This window comes from Eptatretus burgeri, chromosome 12 (genome assembly GCF_056783735.1).
Source record: "Eptatretus burgeri isolate ZD-2024b chromosome 12, Ebu_testis_v1, whole genome shotgun sequence".
Lineage (NCBI taxonomy): Eukaryota > Metazoa > Chordata > Myxini > Myxiniformes > Myxinidae > Eptatretus > Eptatretus burgeri.
The window spans coordinates 66,512,379-66,538,755 of NC_140972.1; the positions used below are offsets into that span (position 1 = coordinate 66,512,379).

Genomic DNA, 26,377 nt, shown 5'->3' on the forward strand with positions numbered 1-26,377 from the left:
TCACCAAGCCACCCTGTGTGGAAAACTGGAAATTTTATCCACCGGATAAGTAATTTATTCACAGGATAGTGTTTATCCGAGCTTTGAGCAACTAGGAGCAGATGACTAATCCTCGATTGTTAAAGCAAAGAAGCCATCAAGTTCAGTTAACAGTCGAGACAGTAAGAGATGTTGTTAATATTTAAAATCACATCTAGTTAGATTACTTTAGAATTGGAAGAATGTCATTTGCCAATGTAGAATACATCAAAGATCACAAGCCTTTTACTCGACCAAAAATTAGCATTTTTTACTTTTGTAGGTGGTAACCAATTGGCCTTGTTCATAAGCATTCTTTCTGCAAAATGCTTGTTACTGTGAGCTAAAAAAGAAGAAAAGTTTTGTAATGTTTTAAATAGTTGTCTCACTATTTAAAACATTAGTTTCCAAAAAATGGAAAAGCTAGTTTCCATCAGATTCAGAAATTTTATTCTCAAAACACCAATAGAGGCAGCTTTGAGGAGATTGCTAAGAAAAAAAAACAAGCTTGACATGTCTTTCCATGAAAGACTATGGTTCTACAGCTACATCAGCTCACCTGGCCCTCCAAGACCACACGCGCTATAGCCGCCTGGACTACATTTGTCCTGTCCAGGCAATCCATGCAATTCACTCTAAACACCCCTTGTTGCTCCTGGATAATGCCTGCACTGTCAGCCCTGGGAGGAACAAAAAGGATGAGTAGAAATAGGAGAACAAATAAATCTTTAAAAGGGTAAAATAAAATGGACGACTGACAACCGCAATGCCAAACAATCAGAAACTGGCACTAAAACATCGTGGTGTGTACCTAGAAAGTATCAAATTGCAGGAACCACTACTTTGATATCCATTTGTCAAGAGTTACAATGTTGGCAGGTTTGTATCTCATGAAAGGTTTTTAAAATATTACTGCAGAGCACAATTTACTTTTTGTCGAAGAATGAAATGATCGAGTAGCCAACCCAAAAGATCAAAATAAATTAAATCGGCAGTTTCCCCAAAAGATTAATGCATGCGTACATTCGGTTTCTTGACACCTTGATGAATGTGAAAACCATACAAACTTTTTAAGAAATGAAAGTGTGAGGTTTGTTTCTTAAAGCTTGTTGAAACACATCATTCATTTCTGCAGTTGTTTTTACAAGTGAAGAACAAAATTTGACACTCCCTCGATCATGATGAAATGTAACACACGATGAACCCAATCGAATGTCCAAACTATTTCCACAGTGCTGCTGCAGTTGTGTCTCTTGGCACACAATACAATGAACAATGAATCTTCTCAACCAAATGTTGAAAGAGGTATGCTAATTACCATGGGAAATAAGGTGAAAAGATGTTTCAGGCTTTTGACCCAATTCAAATTGTCCATATTTTCCAGTCGACTTTGACAGACTCATCTTCAAGACCAGATTTCCTTAAAAAAGAAACCACCCTGGGTAGTTTGCCACTGTCTTTTGCAGAGGACATCTCAGTCAGAATTTGGAAATTGATCAAAGGTCGTCGACACACAATGATTTACCGATGTGAAAAAGACCGTCGGATGTTTGAAGTACACCGTTGAATGCTGGCAGAGGGACATCCAGCTCAACACCCCCTCATAATGAGAATCTATGCGTATCTGCAAGTTTCTTTGGAGGGACCATGCAGTGGGAGACATTTATTGCATCATCACATTTTACCATACACCTCATCCATGTGTAGTGCTTGATGCTGAAAAAAAAAAAAAAAAACTTAAAAAAAATTACAACAGCCTTTTTACAGCCATTTTTCCCCTGCTTTTTGCGGGCTCCATGCAATCATGGTTCCCTTCTTGAGGCAATTTTTTTTTTTTTAAATGGACGGATGCCCTTCCTGACGCCAACCCTGGTCACCTCTTACGACACACAGGGATATGGTACACCTATTCTAACCGGGGCATACACTGGGACTCATTTTACCGACCTCGGAAGGATGACAGGCTGAGTCAACCCTATCTGGTGATAATTCAGTGGCCAACGGGGCTCGAACTCAGGACCCTAGGATCCCAAGCCAGCCACCCTAACCACTCAGCCAACACCAGGCTTGTGAAAAAACAAACAAATAAAAAACAACCTCTCAATAAAATTGGAAAGGAAATGTTTTCATCACACACCACATAAGTCATTTAAACCTTAATGGTAAATCGAAACGATCTACACGTCTCAGTTTTATGCTGAACTAGATGTTGCATGATACAAGGAAAGCAACTGTGTGTTTGTTAAACTCACCAGCACCATTTTATTCCTGTGATGATGCTGCGAATGGCATCAGTCAGGATCCGTACATTTTCGAATTTCATTCCACGGCTGCAACAGCATAGCACAAACAACACAACACATTGAGATAGTGATGGGAAAAATTTACCCAATTTACTGGAAATAACATGTGATAAGGATCACTAAGATAAAAACATCCAAATAATCTTGTGTGAACTGCAAAAGTGTCTGCAGGCATTTATCAGGACTTTTGATGATGTTACCAACACACCACAAGAAGGCATCTGATTCCAGACAGGACACCTACCAGTGCTCATGGAAGTCAAACGTGATGTAGGAAAGGTCCTGATGGTCATATTTTAGGATGTGTTTGAGGAATGCATCGCCCACAGACTTTTCCCGGCCTGTTTGATCCACAAGATTCACAATAACCTGCAATCGGAAACAAAATGAGGGAATTGCTTTTCGATTCGGCTTTCAATGGGTTTTCAACAACAAAAGCCTCGGTGGAGAGAATGTGCCAAGTCTTCCAGATTAAACGCCACAATCTTACACATTTATTAACAACAGATTATTAATCACACAAGTACAAGACTGGTACTTGCACCACTTTATGGAGGAAAGTCAGGTTTTGTTTCATGGTAGGATATGTTCAATTGTTACAATTTCGATTTTATTTTTAAATGACAAGTCAACTTGATGGCCAGCAGAACTGTCAATGGCCTGAAAACTGTGACATCACTCATGCAGTGTTAGCCTGGACATTTTTGGGAAAGTTATGGATAACATCTAGTGCTATCAATGAAACTAGACTTGGTGGCATAATGGGAGGTCAGCAGTTTGAACCCCAGGCGAGTCATACCAAAGATTAATAAATAGTACGGGCTGCTTCCTTGCTTGATGCTCAGCATTTTTAATAGGATAGAAAACAGACAAACAACCATAGGTTGGCAACAATTGTGCAGGCTTGATGGGCTTCATGGCTTCCTCCTGCATTGAAGTTCTTTGTAAAGGCACACATGTTACTACAACACGTGCACACGCATACATCTTGTAGTGGACCTTTTCCAAAAGGAAACTGCCAAAAGTCATCACACAGCTTGGGGAGCAGGCTTGATGGAGGCCTGGGAAGATCTTTGTCAAAGAAGACAAGGGAAAGGTTTGAGATTACCGACACCGAGACGAGAACGGAGGGAATCCAAGACATCATCAAAAGTGTGTTAGCGGGCTCCACAGCATTGAAAAACATTGGCATCTCATCGAAAAAAAAACATTAATGGCACAATTCCCCAAAGAAGAATGTCTGTAGAATTTCCAAGTAGACATTCATATCGATGGAACCCGGAAGCACCAAACCTGCAACACCTTCTGGGTATGAAGCAGTATTTCACAGATCTCATGCAGGTTTCAAATATCACAGATCTCATATTGTATCCACTGACATTGCCAGTCACATGGAAACATAAATCAGTGTGAGCATCTTGGTACGATTATAGGGCCTTAATCACCTGTCAAAATTAGCATCATGATTATCTGTGCAAAGAGTTATTTTACATGACCCAAATTTGATCTTTAAAACTTTCAGAAACACTTTTGTGGACCTTCATAGTTAGTATGTACTACTGAATGCAAATTTCCCTGAGATTGGCAATGTTCGACCAACATACTGCCTTTGGTACACAAGTTTACAACAATCCATGCTAAAAACCAAACAATGACTAAATCAGTTACACACCCCTCCCTCATATAGACCCAAAATGGTAAATATTTTTAAATGGCCAAACCTGCTTCTGATAAATTTTCAACTGCTCCCCAAAATGAGCTGCAAAAGCTGCTGTGTTTTCCTTTTCACCTGCAGAAACAAGGTAAAAATAAATAAAATAAAAATAAATAATAATAATTACATTTGCAGAAGCTGTGAACATAAACATCAACAAAAAATCACAAAATTGAACCACCTTTTAACAACCTGAAGAGTGTTATGATGTCACAATCTCTTCAAAAGCTGTTTTACATTAGAGCAGGGAAATCAATCACAAACTTCACTCTCCCAAACATTAGTTGCTTCAATGTACAAGGCCAAAATGTCCCAATGCAAAACATAACTGGACAAAGGCCTTTATCAGACTACTCTCAAACAGGTCAATCTGTTGAGGCATAGATAGTTCCAGACATGAATCATTACCCTTGTTGAATCTTGGTCTTGGGTTGTAAGTGTAGCCCGCTTGGCTCCAGAAAAGCGGAACCGATCCACGTGTTACCGTAAACGACAGGGTGTGCGTATAAATGTGAACCAATTGCTCAGTCTCAACGTAGTTCGCGACATGGCCATGTTTGTCCACTCCACGGCGTTTGTATCGCATTCCTGCCGTAACACACCAATTCAATGACACCAAGTCATGGAACTACAGAAATGGATTTCGCTTCGTGGTCAGATACTTTATTACCATTACCTGGAACTCGATCATAGAGTCCAACTTCTGAAACTCCGATGTGCGAAGCACAATTTTGTCATTGGCATAATCGTTATGACTTGACACTGATTATCTCACAGCAAGGATTCAGGCTTTGATTAAAAAAAAAATTAAATGACATACCACAAGCAGGGTTACATTCTGAATATTCTGTTAATTTTTTTTTTTTTAATTTTAACCCATGATAATTTCAGGCTCGTCAAAGAGCTGCGAAGATATGCAGTTCCATCACAAGTACAGAACGCACACAAAATAAAGAAACTGCAAAACAAATACGATATATAGCGACGTCATGACATTCACCTCAGGTCGGAGAATGACTAATTATCATCATTTGCGCCTGACCACATCCAATGACTACTCCAGATTGTGCTTGGTGAAGTGGATGATAATGTTCTGTGTGCCAAGCTGCACTTATCACTCTCAGTACTGTGCAGCAAGGGCTGTATGGGACACGGTTCCAGCACTTTCACCACTTACAGTTTGGAGTCGCACATCATCTGGTGTGTGTGTGTGTGTGTGTGTGTGTGTGTGTGTGTGTGTGTGTGTGTGTGTGTGTGTGTGTGTGTGTGTGTGTGTGTGTGTGTGTGTGTATATATATATATATATATATATATATATATATATATATATATATATATATATATATATAGCCAATGCTGTCTGTCCCACCCTGAAACAAGGAAATGTTCTCGGAGAGAAATAAAATGAAGTAAAAGCTGCTTCAAATTAATCCAAACGTATGGGAATTTTTTTTTCAATCAGACACAAAGTTGAACCCAGGAAGTGTATAGGCAACAGACTGCTGCCTCAGTTGCTCCCCAAAAACAAAAATAGCACCGCAAAGCGGGCGTAACCCCTCAGCCCCTTGACGCAAACCAATTTCAAGATGGTGGCCATATTGAAAATCGCAGCATGCCCATTTTAGAAAGGAACCTTCCTCTACTCAACCCCAACACACCCAGCAAAAATGGATTTAATATCGGACAAGGCGTTCTCCTCAAAATTGACGGAAACCAATTTCAAGATGGCTGCCGTGGCGGCCACAGTGAAAATCGCAGCATGCCCATTTTGGAAAGGAACCTTCCTCTACTCAACCCCATTATACCTCGCCAGAATAAAATCAATGTGTGAAGCCGTTCTCAAGTTATTGTCCGAAAACCAAATTCAAGATGGCTGCTCAAGCCGCCATATTGGATATCGGATTGCGCTGAATATTGAAAGGAACCTTCCTCTAAACACCCCCATTATATCACACAAAAATGAAATCAATAAGTCAAGCCGTTCTCAAGTTATTGTCCGGAAACCAAATTCAAGATGGCTGCCCTAGCCGCCATATTGGATATCGGATTGTGCTGTATATCGAAAGGAACCTTCCTCTAACCACCCCCATTATACTCCCATGAAAATAAAATCAATCTGTCAAGCCATTCTCAAGTTACTGTCCGGAAACCAAATTCAAGATGGCTGCCCTAGCCGCCATATTGGATATCACATCGCACTGATTATCAAAAGGAACCTTCCTCTACCCAGCACCAACACACTGCAAAAATGGATTTAATCGGACAAGGCGTTCTCCTCAAAATTGACGGAGACCAAAAGTTGACAGACGCCCGGACAACGCCTTTGACGACAATACCCCTTAGCCAATTCGGGCTAAGGGGTAAAAATTAATTCTCTTGCTGTTAAGAAATATACAACCTCCCATTTTTGAGCTCTTTCAACCAGCGCAATCATAAAAGGCTTCCTTTGTTTTCCTTTTTTTAATATCATGGTATTATCACGGGCGACTGCTAGTAACGTAATAGATGAGGATAAAAACATACAATGCCATTTCACCTCAGATATCACAAAATCACAATTCATATCAAAAAATCACAATTCATATCACACAAATACTTTTATGGGGTACAGAACAAATGAGAAACTGGTACAAGATGCAAATCAGCACCCAGCAACCTTGTGCATTTGTTTCCCCCCTTTTATGTGTGCAATCTCAACTTTGTGATACAAATACCATCAAAGCTGCATAATGAACATCGAAAATATTTTCTTTCTTAATTACATGAATCAAGGCTCATGAAAGACCGAAGTAATGAAGGGGAGGTGGGGTGGGGTGGAGAAGCTTCAGCAGACACACACATGGGGCAAAGCAATGACAATAGGACAACAACACAGGGCTGGATCACAGCACAAGGAGGAATTGTGGGTGAAGGCTGGGAACAGAGACTCGATGGGTGTAGTCAGTTCTGCATTTTGCTGTACTCTCCTTTTGCCTTTGCTTCACTAATTACATGCCATGCAGGGGAAGAAAGCAAGGCAAATGGGGCGTACAAGTAAGAGGAAGGACAACGGTCAAAGCTGTGTGCATTTTTGAGGAAGAAAAAAGTATACAGCATTTATTGAAATGCAAAAAGGTAACCGCTTTGAACAAGCCAGAAGAGGCAAAGGAAGGCATACCAGCACGATGGCGGCTGCGTCGAGAAACCAACGCCACAAGGAACTCGGGTAGGGGTCCGTCATCTGCGTGAACGACATAGGCCGGTGACTCTGGGCTGCACCGTTCATCATCTGGCGACTCTGCGTAGTTCACAACCATCTTTTCGATTTGCACATAGCCCTGGATGATGGGCATTATCCAAAAATCGGACTCCTTGTCCTAAAACCCCCCCCCCCAAAAAAAAACAGAGTAAATGAAAATATTTCACACATGTTAACATACAAGTTAAAAATATAATGCCTCCGCACCAAGGGTGCCGTAGGCATAAAAATATCCATATCAAGGAAAGTAAAATAAAACAAACACTTCCTCTGGAAAAATAAAAATATAATCGCACAAATACAATAACAGGTCTTAAATCTCCTTTGCTTTCGACAGAGCAAAAACCACTTTCATTTTTATGTATTACGACAAATAGTGCACTCAACAGAGCCACAAGGTGCTTGCTTTGGCAGGTCTATGAAATCCTATGTATGTCAGGCAAATTACAGATATGATTAATTATTGTTTTCTGTTTCAAAGCCTGGGTTCCTGGCAACAAAACGGATGATCATGTTTTTTGATCAACATCCCAAAGTCTTTTTCGCCCGAAGTTCAAACAGAACGTTTTGGGAGACCATTAGTGTTCTAATTTAATGTTGGAGTAGCTACAGTGCTTTAGACCAATCTTTTGGATGTTTATGACGAGATCAAGCCATCCGTTATGAAGACAAAGGTCATCTCCGAGGTGGGTTAAACCAGGGGTAAAGAGGTGGAAGTTGCAAGGTTCAAAACAATTCCACCTTTCTGGAAATGTAATTTGTAGACAGTTCTGAACAGAAAACATGACAATCCCCACTTGCTTAAAGTATATACTTATGATCACTGCAGAAATGAAATGTCTCTCTTACCTTAGAATCAATAAGGTCTTGTAACATCACCTTATTCCAGAAAAATCGGTCATCCGCCTGTAGTGCAGCAACTCACATCAGCATTGCAAGCATGGATATTTGCTATTCACCTTGCTCATTCCCATCTGTTTTCACCAAACTATAATATTCATGACCATGCCCCCAACACATACCATATCAATAAAAACAAATTGAAAGGAAAATGGTGGTGCAGAGTTTATAGTGTCAGTATAATTCCTTCACAGAGAAGAAACTCATTTCAAATTGCCACAATTAACAAGGTCAGTGATATATTTAACTCAATGACACCTTTTTATGTACCACACTGCAGTGCAAGCCAGTAACAGAGGAAAAGCATCACATGCAGCAGTTATTATTTTTATTACAGGTGTTCAACAGGCTGGTGCACAGGAAGCGTGCACCCCTTTGAGCCATCTAGTCTGGGTTGGATTCCCGAACTGACTGAATTGTCGGATTGGTGCACCGAAAAAGTGTGCCGTCCCCTCAGATGGGCATCAAGCCAGGCGTTCCATCTGCTGACGTTAGTTGGCAGATGTTGAAGTCCCCACTGCACCTTTCATGAAGAATAGCCAAGTTATTGCTGGGACCCTGAACAAATTCCTGCCCTGACAACCACTGAGAAGGCAAAAGCAAACCACCAACCAAAATCCTCACAGCAAAGACTGCTTTTGCAACACTGCACCTGCCTTCGGTCAATGGAACAGCGATGTTGTCACCAATACCTCTACTTATGTATCAGGTAAGATGATGCTGGTTTTCCAGGAAAAAAAAAGAAAAGCATCAAAATTGCTTGATAATTGTATTTATACCTTTTTCCAAATACACAAGAGAAAATAAATTATTTACAAAATATTGAGATGAATGTAGTAATGACCGATTTAAATCGGTGAAATTAGGGACCATCTTGGTTTTGATATGTAAATCTTTAGACCCCACCCCTACCTGCATTGGTAGCTGGGGGTAGGGTATAAAATGAAAATACCAAAAAAGAGAAGAGATAGAGATAGGATGATGATAGGAAAGATGGCAGAGGTTCGAGGAGTGTGGAGAGATGGAAAGGCAAGCTAGGAGATGGGACTAAAGACCCAATCACACCTTGACGTTTAACCAGCAATGGCAACGTATCAAAATGTATGTAAAACGCTGGCTTACGCTGAACTTTTGATGTTTTTTTTAAAGATTCGGACATATTCATAACGAGTTGGTCGTATGCATAACATATTAGTAACGGACACAGAACGTTTCATTGTGTTATAGATAACTTATACCAACGAATGCTTAGCCTGTTGTCTGCGTTCACAACCTATGCCCAACGATAGTCTAACTTATGCATAGCGCACTGCACGTATCGCCGACGATCACGTGGCGTAGCCTATTAAAAGGCTGCCGCACAATGATTCAAATCATAACCGCCGGAGAAATGGAAGTGTCAACATCGCAGTCACACCTTGGCGATCTTGCCAGCATATGCCGACCTCTGAAAAATGCATCTAAAACGCTGGCGCACGTCGAATACGGTATGGGTAAGTTTGGTATACGTGAATAGAACGCTAAAGTACGCTATCATACGTCGTAGTAAGTGGAGTACGTCTTGAAATTTAAAACGTGTTAAAATTTTACGACGTACTTGCCATATGCCTCACATGTTCTGCATGCGATGGGAATGAGTTGTACGTACGATATGCAATCGTTGGCACACGTCGACAAAAGTAACTTGTAAGTTACTCATAAGTCGAAACACGTCGAGGTAATGGTTGGGCGTCAGTGTTCCAGACTCCCTGCTTTTTTTTTTCTTCGGTATGACGGTGATGTTGACACTGATTTCTAGTGCGGTTATAATACAATATAATGAATAGGCTGCCGCTCAACGATTTAAATCATAACCACACTAGAAATCGAAGTGTCAACATCACCGTCATACCGAAGAAAAAAAAAACCAGGGAGTCTGGAACACTGACACTAACCATTACCTTGACATGTTTCGACTTATGAGTAACTTACAAGTAACGTGTGTGGACGTGTGTCAACGATTGCGTAACGTGCCTACAACACGTTACTCATAGGTTAGAAATAAGTTTCGGGTACGCTAAACATTACCTCGTGTTTCGACTTATGGTTAACTTACAAGTAACATGTGTCGACGTGTATCAACGATCGCATAATGTGCCTACAACTTATGGCCAGCGTAGCGGAACTTGCGAGTCATATGCTGGCACAAGTCGTAAAATTTCAAACATGCTAAAATTTGAGGACAACCGCAAAGTACAACGATGAAAGTCAGCGTACTACGACATATCGCAGTGTTTTTCAGCATGCTCTCAATGTTTCCAAAACTTACCCACAACGTATTTGACATGTGCCAGCGTTTTAGACATATTTTTCAAAAATCGGCATAAGCTGGCTAAAACGTCAAGGTGTGACTGGGCCTTTAGACAAAGTGGCACATATAGGTTAGGCCAAGGGAATGAAAGTCCTAGAATACCGTCCACCGCCCGCATGCTTCAAAAGCTGCAGCAATAATTTTTATTATTTCAAAAAATTTCATTATTTGCAAAAAAAATAAACCCTTGACTCGATTTGACCATCATTCTTCATATAAATCACCAAAAACAGTGTTTTTGTTAACCATAGTCTATCCCCTTCTTGGCGCCAAGCCGAGAAATTCCGAATATGTACAAAGTTTGAAGTTCCGAAGTGATCGACCAATCACAGCGCACCTATGACGTTCGCTAAAAGTTCGATACACATGTTTTATATTTCAGTATGTGTACTGTTGTATCTATAAATACTAAGAATTTACACTGTACTGAAATATAAAACTGTGAATAGACCTTTCTTGCATAGAAATGGTGGATTTTTGTACTTTTTCTGAAATAATGAAAAAAAGCCTCATGTATTTTTCATTTCATAAGGACGGTATTCTAGGACTTTCATTCCCTTGGCCTTAGAGTTAGACAATTTGTCATATTTATGCACTTAAGAAATAGCTCCTTATCCTGGAACAGCCTACATGTCTCGATTCTTGAAGAATGCTCCAGCCAGTTGAACCAACACTTGCAGAATTTCAAAACACCTTTTCTTGAATTTGAAATACTACAAATGCGTCATGAAAACCATGCCTTTTTGATACATGCATACGTCCTACCAGGCCGGGGTAGAGTCACTCGCCCGCTTGCAGCGATGACGTGAAATATGGGCGGAGCATAAATATGCATGAAGCAAGACATGAGCAGAGTATGAATATACGTTTTACATTTAAACTTGGTAACAACACACCCATCATGACCAGTGCAACAATACAAATCATTTATACAGCAACACGATTCGAGGCTTAAATTCAGGTCGCTCTTTAGATTTACCAGTATTTTTTAAAGAAGAAATGAGAAATCATATTATTAGCATAGATTGCAATGACTGCAGAATTGTTTATATGAAAAAAAAAATAACCACTCATGGGTAGTAGTTAATCAATCAATATTGAAAGCTGGTCTTGTAATCTCATTTTTCTACTCCACCTGAGCATTTTCTGTTGAGAACACAATCTCCCTGCAATCCATATCAATCCATCCGGCCATCCATCTATCCATCCACCCACCTCCTCCTCCCCCAAGAAAGCAGTTCAAAACTAGAAGGGCACTCGGGAGAGCGCATACCTCCACCACATAATGCCTGATCCACGAACATATCGGGCCCAATACATTTTTGAACGAGATCGACGCGCATGCAGAAATTCCCAAAAAAAAAAAAAAAAAAAAAAAAAAAATATCGAAATTTTTTTGAAAAAAAAGTTGCAAAATTTTGTTTTTTTTTTCTCCAACAATTTTTTTTTGGGGGGGGGGGTTGGAATTCACTTAAAACATGTAGAGATGCAAAAACAAAAATTCAAATCTTTTTTCAAATTGGCCGCCATAGCGGCCATACTGGACTTTGGACCAAATCCAAAATCTAATGGCATGATCCTTGGACGATACCGAATCCCCCCACCAAATTTCGTCAAAATCCGTCGAGGAGTTTTTCCGTAATACTGTTCACAAACAAACGAACAAACAGACAGGTGTGAAAACAGTAACCTCCGTCCATCTTCGATGGCGGAGGTTAAAGATAAAGCCTTGTTACCTTCTTCCAAATAGGCTGGTCCATGTCCTTTCCTGGCCTCTGCCTCTGAACGGTGTTTGTGATGTCATATGTTGGGGAGAAGTAAAATGAGTTTGAATCGGTAAACATCTTGAGCAGTTCTTCCAGCAGGCGTCGTTCCAAACGTTCCTTACCCTGACCCTCCCTCAACCGCTGCAAAATTGGTGAAAACAATTGTAACTGGTCGCTCAACATGACACGAGTGTTAGGGTGGGATGAGAAGCGATGTTCAGAAGGTACAGGACTGTCTCATTATGGTATTGTATGTATGGTAACAGACACGGTAATCAGGGACAAGGTGCAAGTTCAATTACAATTCAAATAGAGGAACAGCGCTCCAAATCAAATGCAGAAAAAAATATGATAGTTCTGTTTGTTCACAATGTATTTTGAACATTAAATATAAAATGAAATAAAAAAAATATTACGAGTAATAGTAACAATAATAAAATAATATTGTTCAGATTCATGGAGAACCTCAACATCAGAATTTGAGAAAAATCTTCCACCACTCTGGAAGATATTTTGGAAGATTGTGGAACTTCATTAAATTATCGAACCGTTTTAATTTAATTATTGCTGATTTGGAATAAATTACAATAGAAATTCACGTCATAATTCTGCCCCTTTTAATTTTTATACAGGTATCAAGGCCCATCGAACAGCAGAATGTATCAACATACAAAATGGGGCAAAGGGAAAACAGTGGGCATGAAGCATCACGTTTATGCACCACAGGACAAGGAAAGACAGTTGAAAGAGAAGGGCGAGAACATGGTCACAGCAGGTGTAGTAAAGCTCAGTTGTGGAAATGGGAGACACCATGATGTGTAGGTGGGTGGCACATTTGAAATGACAAGGGCACTTAGTGGAGCGCATACCTCCGCCAGGCTGATTAGTTTAGGTTTTGTATCCCACTGATGGGCCGGATCTAGATTTGGACCTGAACTAAAATTTAATCGGCTTGTTCTTTAATTTATTTGCTTGCCAATCCTTATGGAAGGACAAAATGTTAATACAGTCTTTTTACATTAAAAGACGTGTTCTCAGATAGATGACCAGTTGCTTATTTTCTCCAGATTGGCAGAGAGGGATGTTGGTAGAGGCAGCCTGGTGGAGGGATGCGGAGCTGTTCTGCAGAGTGGAGTCGTCTGCAACGTGATGTAATGGATTTTCCAGTGGCAAAGATGTCATTGATGAATTGTACCATTTAATGATTGAAAGAAGAAACAATACTGGTTTCAATGGGGGTTGTGAAAACTAGCACTAGAGAGTTGAAAGAGTGATTAACAAGTCATAACATAAAATACATTACAATTACAAAAAATAAATACATACACACATTCAAACAATATACATACAATGGGGGCATGTGCTTTTCACAGCACGTTGTTCAGTCCACTTTCTGCCAGTACACCAGGGGCCGCCTTCTGGCCATCCCCAAGGCAGATACCTGGCCCATCCCCATTTCTTAGGGACAGGACAGGACATTCCAGGCACCCACCCGAAAGGACTGCCTCAGGTTAATCCGAGGAAACCGCCATCTGGTAGACGACACCTCAGCACCCCTCCACACACCTCAGTGTGTTTTGCTGGAATGAAGTGTTTTATGGTGGCCGGAGTGCAAATTCTGCTACCAACCGCCGAGGGAATGTAACAAAATGCAGGACTACATCCAAAGACGCAGTTGGCACTAGATATGGATGGCCATTGGCTCACATGGAGCTCCTCCACCCTTTGGCAGGTTTTGTATTTAATCCTGCAGGGGGTCCACGCCCATACACCCTCCACACCAGGTAGACCTGGTGGGGGGAGCCAATTTAGTCGTTGACACTTGACCATGAACAGACTAGTCCGGGTTTACATGCTACCTGTAGCAAGTCACAGATCAGATCTGATCTGGCCCGACCTGAATCAGGGTTGGGCACCACCGCATCAGCCAGGCTGCTCTGTGCTGTCTATTTGTGTGGCACATCACAGAGCTCTCGTCCTCAAGCGATCCCCCAACCCTAACCTCCGAGTAGCTGGATTACAGGTGCACGTCACTATGCCCAGCGACATTACAAACAATGAAAACAAGCTGAAGCCTACATGGAGTTTTTCTAAATGATGAAATGAATGGCTTAAATAGCCCTGTTTTTAAAGCACCTCATCCTTATCAGCACAGGTTCATTCATGTCTGATAATCAAGTCATCTGTGCTATAATGGCCTTTTCTTTCCTTACACGCACGCACACACGACCATATTAAGCAGAGTAAAAACCACAGGCCTAAAATATAGTGTCTAAAAAGAGAACTCAATTTCAAAAACGAGAACAAAAGTCTTATCTCTGAAGCAAATTGCACAAATACAATGGAAAGCAAGCAAATAAGAAATAAAATAAAAACTTCTCAAGGCAATGTTCAGCTATTATTGAAACAAATCTCACCACGCACCTGCAACCAAACTAAATGACACCATGTGACTACTCTGTCATGCAAAAATGTATAATTTTTGCTGTTTTAGATCAACAACGATGTTGAGACCAAAAAAAAAGTTTGATTTTGACAACAAAAACAAAATTCAGATGTGTTCCCATACGTTGTAGGATACTTTGGCAGACTAACCCCTGTTCCCCTCTAAAATATTTGCGCAAATAGGCTACAAATCGTGACCAGCATTAAAAACTACCTGAACATCAAACATCATGGGATACGAACCATGCAGTGTACTAATGCAACGTCACCATTCAATTATAACTTGCCTGGAAAAATTAAAAAATTTAAAAATTTCAATAAAAATATAAATCCCAACAAATTGGCCTGAAAAATTTCTGCTCCAAATAGGAGATTCTTTAAGGGCCAAACCCCAAAATCTTCTTTAAAAAAGGGAAATTAAGGTGATCGTGGAAAAAGGTACAAATAATTCACACTCGCAATAACATCAACCAAGGGATTCAGGATAGCTCAGAGACAACAGGCTCATCTTTCAGCGGTTTAGCAGAGGTTAAGTTCCCAGAGGGAAAGACTCTGACACGAGCCAGTCATCGTAGTGCATCACAGATTAACACTATTCTTTCCAAGTGGATATAAAGCTGGCAGTCTCCTGTGCCAGCATTGCACTCAGGGAGATTAAGTTAAGATCTGATGGCAACTTCCACAAAATAAAGTTAAGAAGTAACTCCTACTTCTTTTACGGCCCAAATTTTTCCCACCCTGCGAGGTGAGATGGAGAGGGTTTCCCCACCGCCCCCCCAAGACTTTCAAGAACCAACTGGCCAGGCCACTAAACTTTATTTCCCCCCAAACGACATGTGAATGGGGTGGCTCTCATTGGTTTAAACTCGTACATCAAGTCACGTCATATTGGGTCGCCGAAATAGGTGACCCTTATTGTCAGTAATTCTGTCTGTTTGGATGTTTGTTCGTTTGTCATCAGCATAATTGGTAGTAAACGTGGGCCGATTTTGACCAACCTCGGGTAGTAGGTACATCTTATGACCTAGAGCTTTGGAAATTGTGATGGTTGCTCAGGACGCTTTGGTTCCCTAGCAACAGCCGAAAAACCTTCACAATCGGTACCGTTCATGCGAAATCAATTCCGAAAGCCATTATCCCACGTAGGCTTATGAAATTTGGCATGCATCATCTACAGGTGATGCTCTACCATATATATTCCGTTTTTTGTGACATATGGAATAGTTTACGCACAGCACTCCCTACAAAATGGGGTATGCCCGGAAATTGGCAAAAATTGAAGGTCCCCTAGCGACCAGGTGAGTGCATCGATCTGAATGAAACTTTGCAGTTTCATAGCACGCAATGAGTGCTACAACTTTGCCTCAGGACATATTGACCGATATTGCTTAGGTCAGGGGTCAAAGGTCAATTAGTGCAAAAATCGATAATATGCGAGAGCTGGAGTTGCCTTCGTGCCAAATGCTACTCCTCCCTAGGGTTATGGTCAGATGGTCATGAAAATTCACACTAATCATGTGGAATGCATTGTGCACAAACAATCAAGCCGGATTTTCGATTTATAACTTTGTTCACCCACAGCACCCCCTCGAACTTTGGGGATTTCCGATATCAAACCGCATTTTCGGTACTTTTCATTCAAATTGATACCGAGTAATTATCAGTAGATGGAACTCGATGAGATTTGGTATGCATAATCTTAAGGTGATTCTTTCTCCGCTATTTGACATCCATTTTGTTCTATATCTTATAGTTTCCAAATGGCAACCCTCTCAACTTGGGTGTTCGAGGGCCATTGAGCATTCTCGCTGAAAATTCAAAGTACATGAGCTCCAAGACGGTTGAACTGAATCGAATGAATCTTTACATGCTTAGAGACCGTAATGAGTACTACAACTTTGCTCATTTGCATAATGACCTATCTCGAGTAGGTCAGGGGTCAAAGGTCAATAAGTGCATTTTTCGGGCGAAATTACCATTCAAGGCACCCTTGCTCCTACACGGATTAACCGATATGAATGAAAGTTCATCGGTACATAGTACTCAATGAGTACTACAAATTTGCTTCAGGACATATTGACCTATCTCGGCTAGGTCAGGGGTCAAAGGTCAATGAGTGCATTTTTCAGGCAAAATGACCAAAGCCCCCTTGCTCCTACACGGGTTAACCGATACGAATGAAAGTTCATAGGTACACAATACTCAATGGGTACTGCAACTTTGCTTCAGGACATATTGACCTATCTCGGCTAAGTCAGGGGTCAAAGGTCAATGGGTGCATTGTTTGGGCAAAATGACCATTCAAAGCCCCCTTGCTCCTACACGGGTTAACCGATACGAATGAAAGTTCATAGGTACATGGTACTCAATGGGTACTACAACTTTGCTTCAGGACATATTGACCTTACATATATAAGACATATATTCAGGACATCAGGACTTGCTCATACATGGGTTAACCGATTCGGTTGCAATTTCGTAAGTACTTAGTACTAGATTAACTCAGATCAGGGGTCAAAGGTCATCGGATGCTCGGCGACCCAGAGCCGCCTACCGGCTTGTGTCATTAAGTCCTGTCCAAATTTCCTCCTTTAGAATCATGGATGCGACCACGATTTTGTCATGGTTATAAGGAGGGTATTTTGGTACATAACTACCCTGATTAACTACATCATGAGCTACCCTATAACCCAAGCCCAAGCTTTTAGGGTTCGTGTTCGTTAGTGTACAAAACGTACAAATCGGTTGTACAAAAACGAGAAGTGAAACTGTACAAAACGGTTATTCACGTTTACATGTTTCCAGAGCGTAAACGACTCGAGGTTATTATGCATAAGTGATATTAAGGGAATTACAATAAGAATAACTAAACTAACCAAAAGTTCAGGGTAGTTATGTACTGAAATAGCTCCCTTACAACCACGACAAAATTGTGAAGTCGCATCCATGATGCAATAAGAGGGAATCGGGACGAGACGTAATGTGAGAGATTGAACCAATGGGAGTCGCACCACTCATGTCGTTTGGGGGAAAAAAAAATTCATGGACAGGTCTGATATTCAACTGGTAGCAGGAATTTGGAACTCGCTCAGGATGCCCAAGACAGCTCCCCGACTGTGGAAGAGACTGTGGGATCTTTAACATCCAGAAACCAATGCTAGCAGTTGGGAAACCCAGCTCAACATCCATCCAAGGGATGTCACATTGAGTGATGAAAGGCATTGTTCAGGAAGCACCAATTAGATGGTTCTTAGTCAAGCCAAGGCTCAAACCCAGACTAAGCAGCTCAAAGGTAAGTGTGTCACCTCTGTACCATCCTGTTGGGTCAAGTAAATGAATAGATAAACATACAAGATAAAGAATTAAATCAATAAACAAACAAACTACTCAGCCATACTCTGACCAAATTACAAATTCCTGCTCCGGTGAAGAGCTGTTCGGCAGTTCCTTGAGGGTAGCGACATGTCTAGAATAAATTCTCAGCTATGAAAGGTTCAGGATTGTCATGGAGTGTGTGCGATGCTTGTATCTCGCATCCGTATTTATTCAAAAATTCCTAAATATTTCACTGTCATCATCAAAAATGCTTTTATAAGGTGCTTGAGGGCATTAATGATCTCCAAAAGCATCTGAGGTGCCACTGCATATTAATGTATGATGGTGATCAAACAAAATATACCAAAAAAAATAAAATAAAAGAGGGAACACCGATATGGGGCAACATGCTAATAAGGTAAAGTTAAGAATCAATAAAACAAGCAATTTAAATGAAATGTTCAAATGCTGTCGAATACTGTCCAATTCACCTTGATCAGCATAAACCAGGTAATCTCTCAGGGTAATCTAATCTCATTAAACCAGGTAATCTAATCTCATCAATACAATATAGCAAAACTATCCTTGCATAAAATGCCACAATCAACAAAATTCTGAGTAGCAGTTGGCAAGAAAGTCAGTTTTACTACTTCTGGTGTTCAGATTTTTAAAATGTCGGCAAGAAAGATGTGAACCTAAATTTGCCTAAACAATGCAATACCGGAAGCAACACCTCAACAAAATCAAATATCCTACCGCAAATTACACTGGTCAACAACAAATTTGTTGTCTGCATTTTTTAAGCTGATTTAGGACGAATCTGATGCGCTGAATCCAAAAATCACATTAGTTTTGTTCAATCAGGTCAAGTTTTTGAGATATGGCCACATGACGTTTTTTACATTTTTGTTCACATGTACGCATGTGTGGAGCATTTTAGAAGAAGTTGGTGGGGGTAAAATGTCATGTCAAATAATTGTTTTGATTGGAAATAATTATTTTAATGACAAGAAGTATTCAGGTACGATAGTTCTGGGTGATTATGTCGAAAAGGGATCAGTTTGAAGTCATAAAACCTCAAAATCTTCCAAAAATTGGTGAGGCAAAGCATAAAGTTCGTGGATCAAAACTGAAGTTAATGGGGCAGATTTTGTAATAATGTGATACAAAAAAGTTGTATTTTTTTAATATACCGAACTCTGAAGAATGTACAATACCTACACAGAGACAGAATACTCTTCCCACCGCTGCACATCAAGCTCGGCTTAATCAAGCAGTTCACCAAGGCTCTGGACAAAGATGGTGACTGCTTCACTTACTTGTGCCAGGCTTTTCCAGGATTGACCATGGAGAAGTTGAAAGCTGGCATCTTTGATGGTCCTCAGATCCGTCAGCTCATCAGAGATCCAGAGTTCAAAAACTCAATGAACGAAGTGGAACTGGAAGCGTGGAAGACATTTGTTTTGGTAGTGAAGAACTTTCTTGGCAACAATAAGGCCAGAAACTACGCAGAACTTGTCAACAACATGCTGACTGCTTTCAGAAACCTGGGCTGCAACATGAGCATCAAGATGCACTACCTATTTTCACATATGAACCGGTTTCCTGAGAACTTGGGTTCAATGAGTGACGAGCAGGGGAGAGATTCCATCAGGACATGAAGGAGATGGAGACCAGGTATCAGGGTCGCTGGGACGCAGTCATGATGGCTGACTACTGTTGGAATCTGAAGAGAGACCTCCCTGCCGCTGAACATTCCAGGAGTTCGAAGAAACGGAAGTTCAAGCCCTGAAGTTTGAACAGTGGTGACGCAACATGCAATTTACTTGTACTTACCTTTATCAATGCCCACCATTCAGATGACAGTAATCGATGTTTCTATCATGTAATCAATAAATGTTGTTGGCAAAACATTTTTTTTTCTTAAAAACATGTTTAGGATGATATGTGTTGACAAAAATCAGCTGATAATGCCACAAAAAATGTAATTGATTTTGTCACAAGATCTGATTTTTTCAAATCAACTTAGCACAAAAACCTGACCTGATGGAGAGAAACGGATGCCATTTCCTGATTCAGCAGTGCCAGAATACCCTAATTCACTTGTAGAAATTTAGACAACATTCAGAAAGTAAAAAATTGTTGACCAGTGTTATCCAGCTCGGTTGTGGGGATGGATAAAGAGGACAAAAAAAAACAAAAAACATAACCACATTGCTAATCGAGGTGTCAGTAGTCAGCGACTTTGGTCTAAATAATGCGGAAATTAGGAAAATGACCAAGTACTAGGATCTGAAAAATGAAGTCAAGAGAACCTGAAAGCTGAAGAGCACTGATATTGTACCAGAGACAGTTGGAGCGACGGGAGTGATAAAGAAGAACCTCAGAGATCTTAAAAACCACCCCAGGAGATAGTACTACATCCATTGGGAACACGCTTTGTACAGAGCGCTGGTGCTGCCTAAGTAGTCTCCTGGGCTATTGGGCACAATCCTGGACGGGTCGCCACTCCGACACAGGATACCAACAGGCTGGCACTTATTTTGCCGACCTCAGAAGGATGACAGGCAGAGTCACATCTACCTGGTATTAATTCAACAGCAGAGTGGGATTTGAACTCAGGATCCTCAGATCCCAAGCCCACCACCCTAACCATTAAGCCAACACCAGGCATATATTACTGCAAACAAACTACAAATGGAGTCTGTTGGGTGTCGATCCTGAAAATAATCCAGGAACAAAAGAAAACAAACAAACAAAAAAATCATACAACTCGTTCTGTAAAACGTAATCCTTTACTGAAATGGAGGTGGATATTTTGAGGTCTGGGAGGACTCCGTTCCACCTTCTGAAACCCACATGTAGAGATTCAAGCAGAATTTAAATAAGAGAGCACTTAAGTAAAATGGCCAACAAACAGCATCCCAAAAAGGGTGGTGAGGGGTGGGTGGAGGGGGGGGAGGGGATAAGAAATTGAAATTGAGCAACATGGCTGCAGTCAGGAAGGAAAACGTTTGACCATTCAACTCAACCAATTACTGTCAACCTATTCTCAGATAAAAGCAGAAATCTGTTTATCAGTTTTGGTCCTGATATATATCTCTTCTCAAATGGTTCCTCAACATTGTTGTAATCTATAAACGCAAATACAGATTCGGAGTGACCATACTCTGTTACAGAAGCGTTAGTGCTGCCAAAACAGTTTCCTAAGCAAGGGTTATATGAGGTGGTTTGTGAATGCCTTCCCAGCAAAGGTAAGGGCAGGAATTTGGAACTTGTTCATGGTGCCGGTGACTGTTCACCCGCTTTTCATGAAGGACACCGTGGGGTCTTTAACGTTCTCCAACTGCTGGCAGATGGGAAGCCCAGTTTAATGTCCATCCGAGGGACGACACACATTGATGAATCACCCTGCCTGTGAAATACCGGGATGGCAGTTTATAGCTGGGTCAAAATTGGAACCCAGGTTAGATATTTAGAGGCAAGTGTGTGTACCTCTCGGGCCTAGCCTATCCTCGAGTCGAGGCCATCCGAACCAGCTCAAAATGCAAATACTGGTTTGCATTATGAAGTTTGAAATTTCTTTGACTTGTGGGTGGGGGGGGGGGGAGGTGAGGAGAGGGAGAGGGGATCCCCAAAATCTATTCCAAAAAGGTAAACAAATACTGTCTCAATACAAGTTACACATTTCTTCAAAGCACCTCTGTAATCTTCATAAGGTATCAAACAGGCTATTCATACAACACAGACCAAAGAACCAGTCATATGTAACTACTATGGCTACAAACAGGTACCAAAAGTGCTTCCACTTCATTTCTGGAGTTGTTCATTCAAGGAGGAAGTAAAACCCAGTGTTGAACACTACTCGGCAACCCAATCGGTGCCTGCAATGCATTATTTATTTTTCCTGCAGTAAAATGAAGGGGGATGGTGGTTTCTTTCCACCATCAGATGGTGGTTTCTTTCCATTACACTTGCAAGCAAAAACCACAGTAAAAGGAGGGGGGTGGGTATACAAGTTTCCAGTCATAAACTTGCAAATCAATCAGTACAGTATACAAAATTACAACCGGGCAATTTGGGTTTATAAGAGAAGAGAAAAATGTTTGGCTGATAATTTGAGAACTCAGCATTCATTGAAATAGCAGAAGATACAAACAAAACAAAGCGTGAGCGAAGTCGATGACGAGCCGTCACAAATCCCCACGCTTCCCTCCGAAAGCAAAGTGGAAACATGTCAAAAAGTTCCACCAGGAGTGACCCAATATCAAATTCTGAGTAAAAAAAAAAAATAACCCAATGTCACCCGCAGGGTGACCCATATCTTGCCAAAAGGTGACCACGTGTGACTTCTTTAAGGTCAAACTGAAGTGAACAGAGCTGCTATCCACCAGGAGCGACTCCTTGAGGAATATCTGCCTACGAGAGATTCCGATGAGAATCGTTCTACAGAGTAACCATGAAAAATATGCGTTTGCCTCATAACATCACCAAATGACGTCATAATGTTTCAAGCTTGACATATCAAGAAAGCACTCATCAAGGTGTTCAATTTGAGGTACTACACGATATGGTTCCTAAAACTTGAAAATTTGACCTTGGGGTCAAATATGTTTGACCTTAGGTGCTAACCATGAAGGTCAAGGCCAATCGCCACCAAAAATTAATCAGCTGAGCGCCAGACCATGAACTATATTCCCATGAAGTTTGAAGACGATCCGATCAAAATTACTCAAAAAATAAGGGTTTCGTCGACTCCCCTGATTTGCGACAAAGTGACCTTGATCTTTGACCTTGACCTTCAAAATTTTATGCGCTGAAAGGGACCTCTATAGGCCTCTGATATGCGAAGTTACAAAAATTTCCAATGATAACTGTGCTCTGCAGAGTGATTTATATGTGATTACAGACCAAACAAAAAATAAAAAAACCAGTCACCCTCAGTGTGACACGTATCTTGCCAAAAGGTGGCCACGTGTGACTTCTTTTAGGTCACACTGAGGTGAACAGAGCTGCTATTCACCAGGAGCGACTCCTTGAGGAATATCTGCCTACGAGAGATTCCGATGAGAATCGTTCTACAGAGTAACCTTGAAAAATATGCGTTTGCCTCATAACGTCACCAAATGACGTCATAATGTCTCAAGCTTGACATATCTAGAAAGCACTCATCGAGGTGTTCAATTTGAGGTTCTACACGATATGGTTCCTAAAACTTGAAAATTTGACCTTGGGGTCAAATATTTGACCTTAGGCGCTGACCATGAAGGTCAAGGCCAATCGCCACCAAAAATTAATCAGCTGAGCGCCAGACCATGAACGATATTCCCATGAAGTTTGAAGACGATCCGATCAAAATTACTCAAAAAATAAGGGTTTCGTCGACTCCCCTGATTTGTGACAAAGTGACCTTGACCTTTGACCTTGACCTTCAAAATTTTATGCGCTGAAAGGGACCTCTATAGGCCTCTGATATGCGAAGTTACAAAAATTTCCAATGATAACTGTGCTCTGCAGAATTTTTTATACGTGATTACAGACAAACAAAAAAAATAAAAAATTTTCATGAAAAATCCGTTTTTTCGTCATGACGTCATCAAATGACGTCATAGCATCAAACTTTTGACAGATCTGGAAAGCACTTATCAAGCGCTTTCATATGAGGTATTACTCGATATGGTATCTAAGATTTCAAAATTTGACCTTGGGGTCAAATATGTTTGACCTTCGGTGTTAACCATGAAGGTCAAGGCCAATCGCCACCAAAAATTAATCAGCTGAGCACCAGACCATGAACTATATTTCCATGAAGTTTGAAGACGATCCGATCAAAATTACTCAAAAAATAAGGGTTTCGTCGACTCCCCTGATTTGCGACAAAGTGACCTTTGACCTTGACCTTCAAAATTTTGTGCACTGAAAGGGACCTCTATAGGCCTCTGATATGCGAAGTTACAAAAATTTCCAATGATAACTGTGCTCTGCAGAATTTTTTATATGTGATTACAGACAAACAAAAAAAATAAAAAATTTCCATGAAAAATCCATTTTTTCGTCATGACGTCATCAAATGACGTCATAGCATCAAACTTTTGACAGATCTGGAAAGCACTTATCAAGCGCTTTCATATGAGGTATTACTCGATATGGTATCTAAGATTTCAAAATTTGACCTTGGGGTCAAATATGTTTGACCTTCGGTGTTAACCATGAAGGTCAAGGCCAATCGCCACCAAAAATTAATCAGCTGAGCACCAGACCATGAACTATATTTCCATGAAGTTTGAAGACGATCCGATCAAAATTACTCAAAAAAATAAGGGTTTCGTCGACTCCCCTGATTTGCGACAAAGTGACCTTGATCTTTGACCTTGACCTTCAAAATTTTATGCGCTGAAAGGGACCTCTTTAGGACTCTGATATGCGAAGTTACAAAAATTTCCAATGATAACTGTGCTCTGCAGAGTGATTTATACGTGATTACAGACCAACCAAAAAATAAAAAAAACCAATGTCACCCTCAGTGTGACACGTATCTTGCCAAAAGGTGACCACGTGTGACTTCTTTTAGGTCACACTGAGGTGAACAGAGCTGCTATCCACCAGGAGTGACTCCTTGAGGAATATCTGCCTACGAGAGATTCCGATGAGAATCGTTCTACAGAGTAACCATGAAAAATATGCGTTTGCCTCATAACGTCACCAAATGACGTCATAATGTCTCAAGCTTGACATATCTAGAAAGCACTCATCGAGGTGTTCAATTTGAGGTTCTACACGATATGGTTCCTAAAACTTGAAAATTTGACCTTGGGGTCAAATGTTTGACCTTAGGCGCTGACCATGAAGGTCAAGGCCAATCGCCACCAAAAATTAATCAGCTGAGCGCCAGACCATGAACTATATTCCCATGAAGTTTGAAGACGATCCGATCAAAATTACTCAAAAAATAAGGGTTTCGTCGACTCCCCTGATTTGTGACAAAGTGACCTTGACCTTCAAAATTTTATGCGCTGAAAGGGACCTCTATAGGCCTCTGATATGCGAAGTTACAAAAATTTCCAATGATAACTGTGCTCTGCAGAATTTTTTATACGTGATTACAGACAAACAAACAAACAAAAAAAAAAAAACATACAAGCTGACTAACATATCTTGCAAAAACTTCGTTTTGGCAAGATAAAAACATACAAGCTGACTAACATCTTGCAAAAACTTCGTTTTGGCAAGATAAAAAAAAAAAATCTTCTGTTTTGACCCCTGCAACCCCAAGTATCCACAACATGGGGCCTGAACCAGGGTCAAATACAAATTATTATTGCATATTTCCCAAAAATAATAAAATAAAAAATAAAAATCGTTAAAAATTTCATGCGTTATCCAATGTCCATTGCATATACAAAGTTTCATAAAAAGCAAAAAGAAAATGTTGAAAATGTGCCTGTAATTGGACGTTTATTTTTTGGTTTTATTAAACCCACCCTAAGGCCCGAGGGAGCAGAGCTAAAAATGAGACGGCCTTTGCACATGTGCCCTTACTGCTATGTGGTGATCACAACTACCAAATTTGGTGAATTTCTTCACAACTGTTTAGAAGGAGATAGCAAAGCGTGATGGACGGACAGACAGAAGACCCAAGCACAATATCCTCCCCCCCCCCCCCCAGGATGTTTTTGCATATTTTTTAAGTGTGGGGATAATAAAACTTCAACAATTGTGACACGGATGCAGACTGTGTGATCGTTGCATGGAAAATGTTTTGGGTGTACGACACGTGACGATTGTAGATGCAGGTTTGTTGGTATATAATATTGGTTGTTGGTCAAGTCAGGCTTATCATATATTTAATTACCTCAAGAAAAAGAAAAAAAAAGTAATGACAAAATATCAGGATTTGAAAACCCAACCACGTCCCCAACACAACTCTTCTCCACTCCCCTCCACTCCTCACGTCCAGGAAAAAGCTATCCGTACAGCACTCCGCCGCCACCAACCGCCCCCCCCCCCCAAAAAAAATGAACCCAACGTGAAGAATAAAGTAAAAAATCAAGAGAAGCATGCTATAAAGGTGAGGTTTCCGTGCACTACCCGCAAGAGCAGGTCAGGTCAGGTATGGGAGCATGCGCCAGAGCAGCGCGTCGCTGCGTCCACTTTCCACTGGTACTCCAGGGGCCTCTGCCTGGCCATCCTCCAGGCAGATGCCTGGTCCATCCCCATCTCCTTGACATTCTGATCAACCTGCTGCAACCACGAGGTACGTGGAGGCCCAATGGCCTCCTCCACTCATGAGGCTCCCTCGCTGAGAGAAGCTGGTGAGCAGGATCAGCG

The 26,377-nt window shown here is 40.9% G+C and overlaps 1 protein-coding gene across 4 annotated transcripts in view; it reads right to left on the minus strand.

Moving 5' to 3' along the window:
- Window positions 1-26,377, minus strand: part of INPP5F (inositol polyphosphate-5-phosphatase F) — an 84,639-nt gene that overhangs the window by 25,160 nt on the left and 33,102 nt on the right. For 3 of the 4 annotated variants that reach the window (XM_085848332.1, XM_085848331.1, XM_085848334.1), the window contains 8 exons: window positions 12,260-12,430; window positions 8,123-8,179; window positions 7,193-7,391; window positions 4,444-4,623; window positions 4,043-4,110; window positions 2,566-2,690; window positions 2,271-2,348; window positions 578-698 (listed from right to left, as the gene is read on the minus strand). In XM_085848332.1, the coding sequence (XP_085704458.1) occupies window positions 578-698; window positions 2,271-2,348; window positions 2,566-2,690; window positions 4,043-4,110; window positions 4,444-4,623; window positions 7,193-7,391; window positions 8,123-8,179; window positions 12,260-12,430 (999 nt within the window). The remainder of the gene's footprint in view (window positions 1-577; window positions 699-2,270; window positions 2,349-2,565; window positions 2,691-4,042; window positions 4,111-4,443; window positions 4,624-7,192; window positions 7,392-8,122; window positions 8,180-12,259; window positions 12,431-26,377) is intronic. The other variant, XM_085848333.1, reaches the window with a different exon arrangement.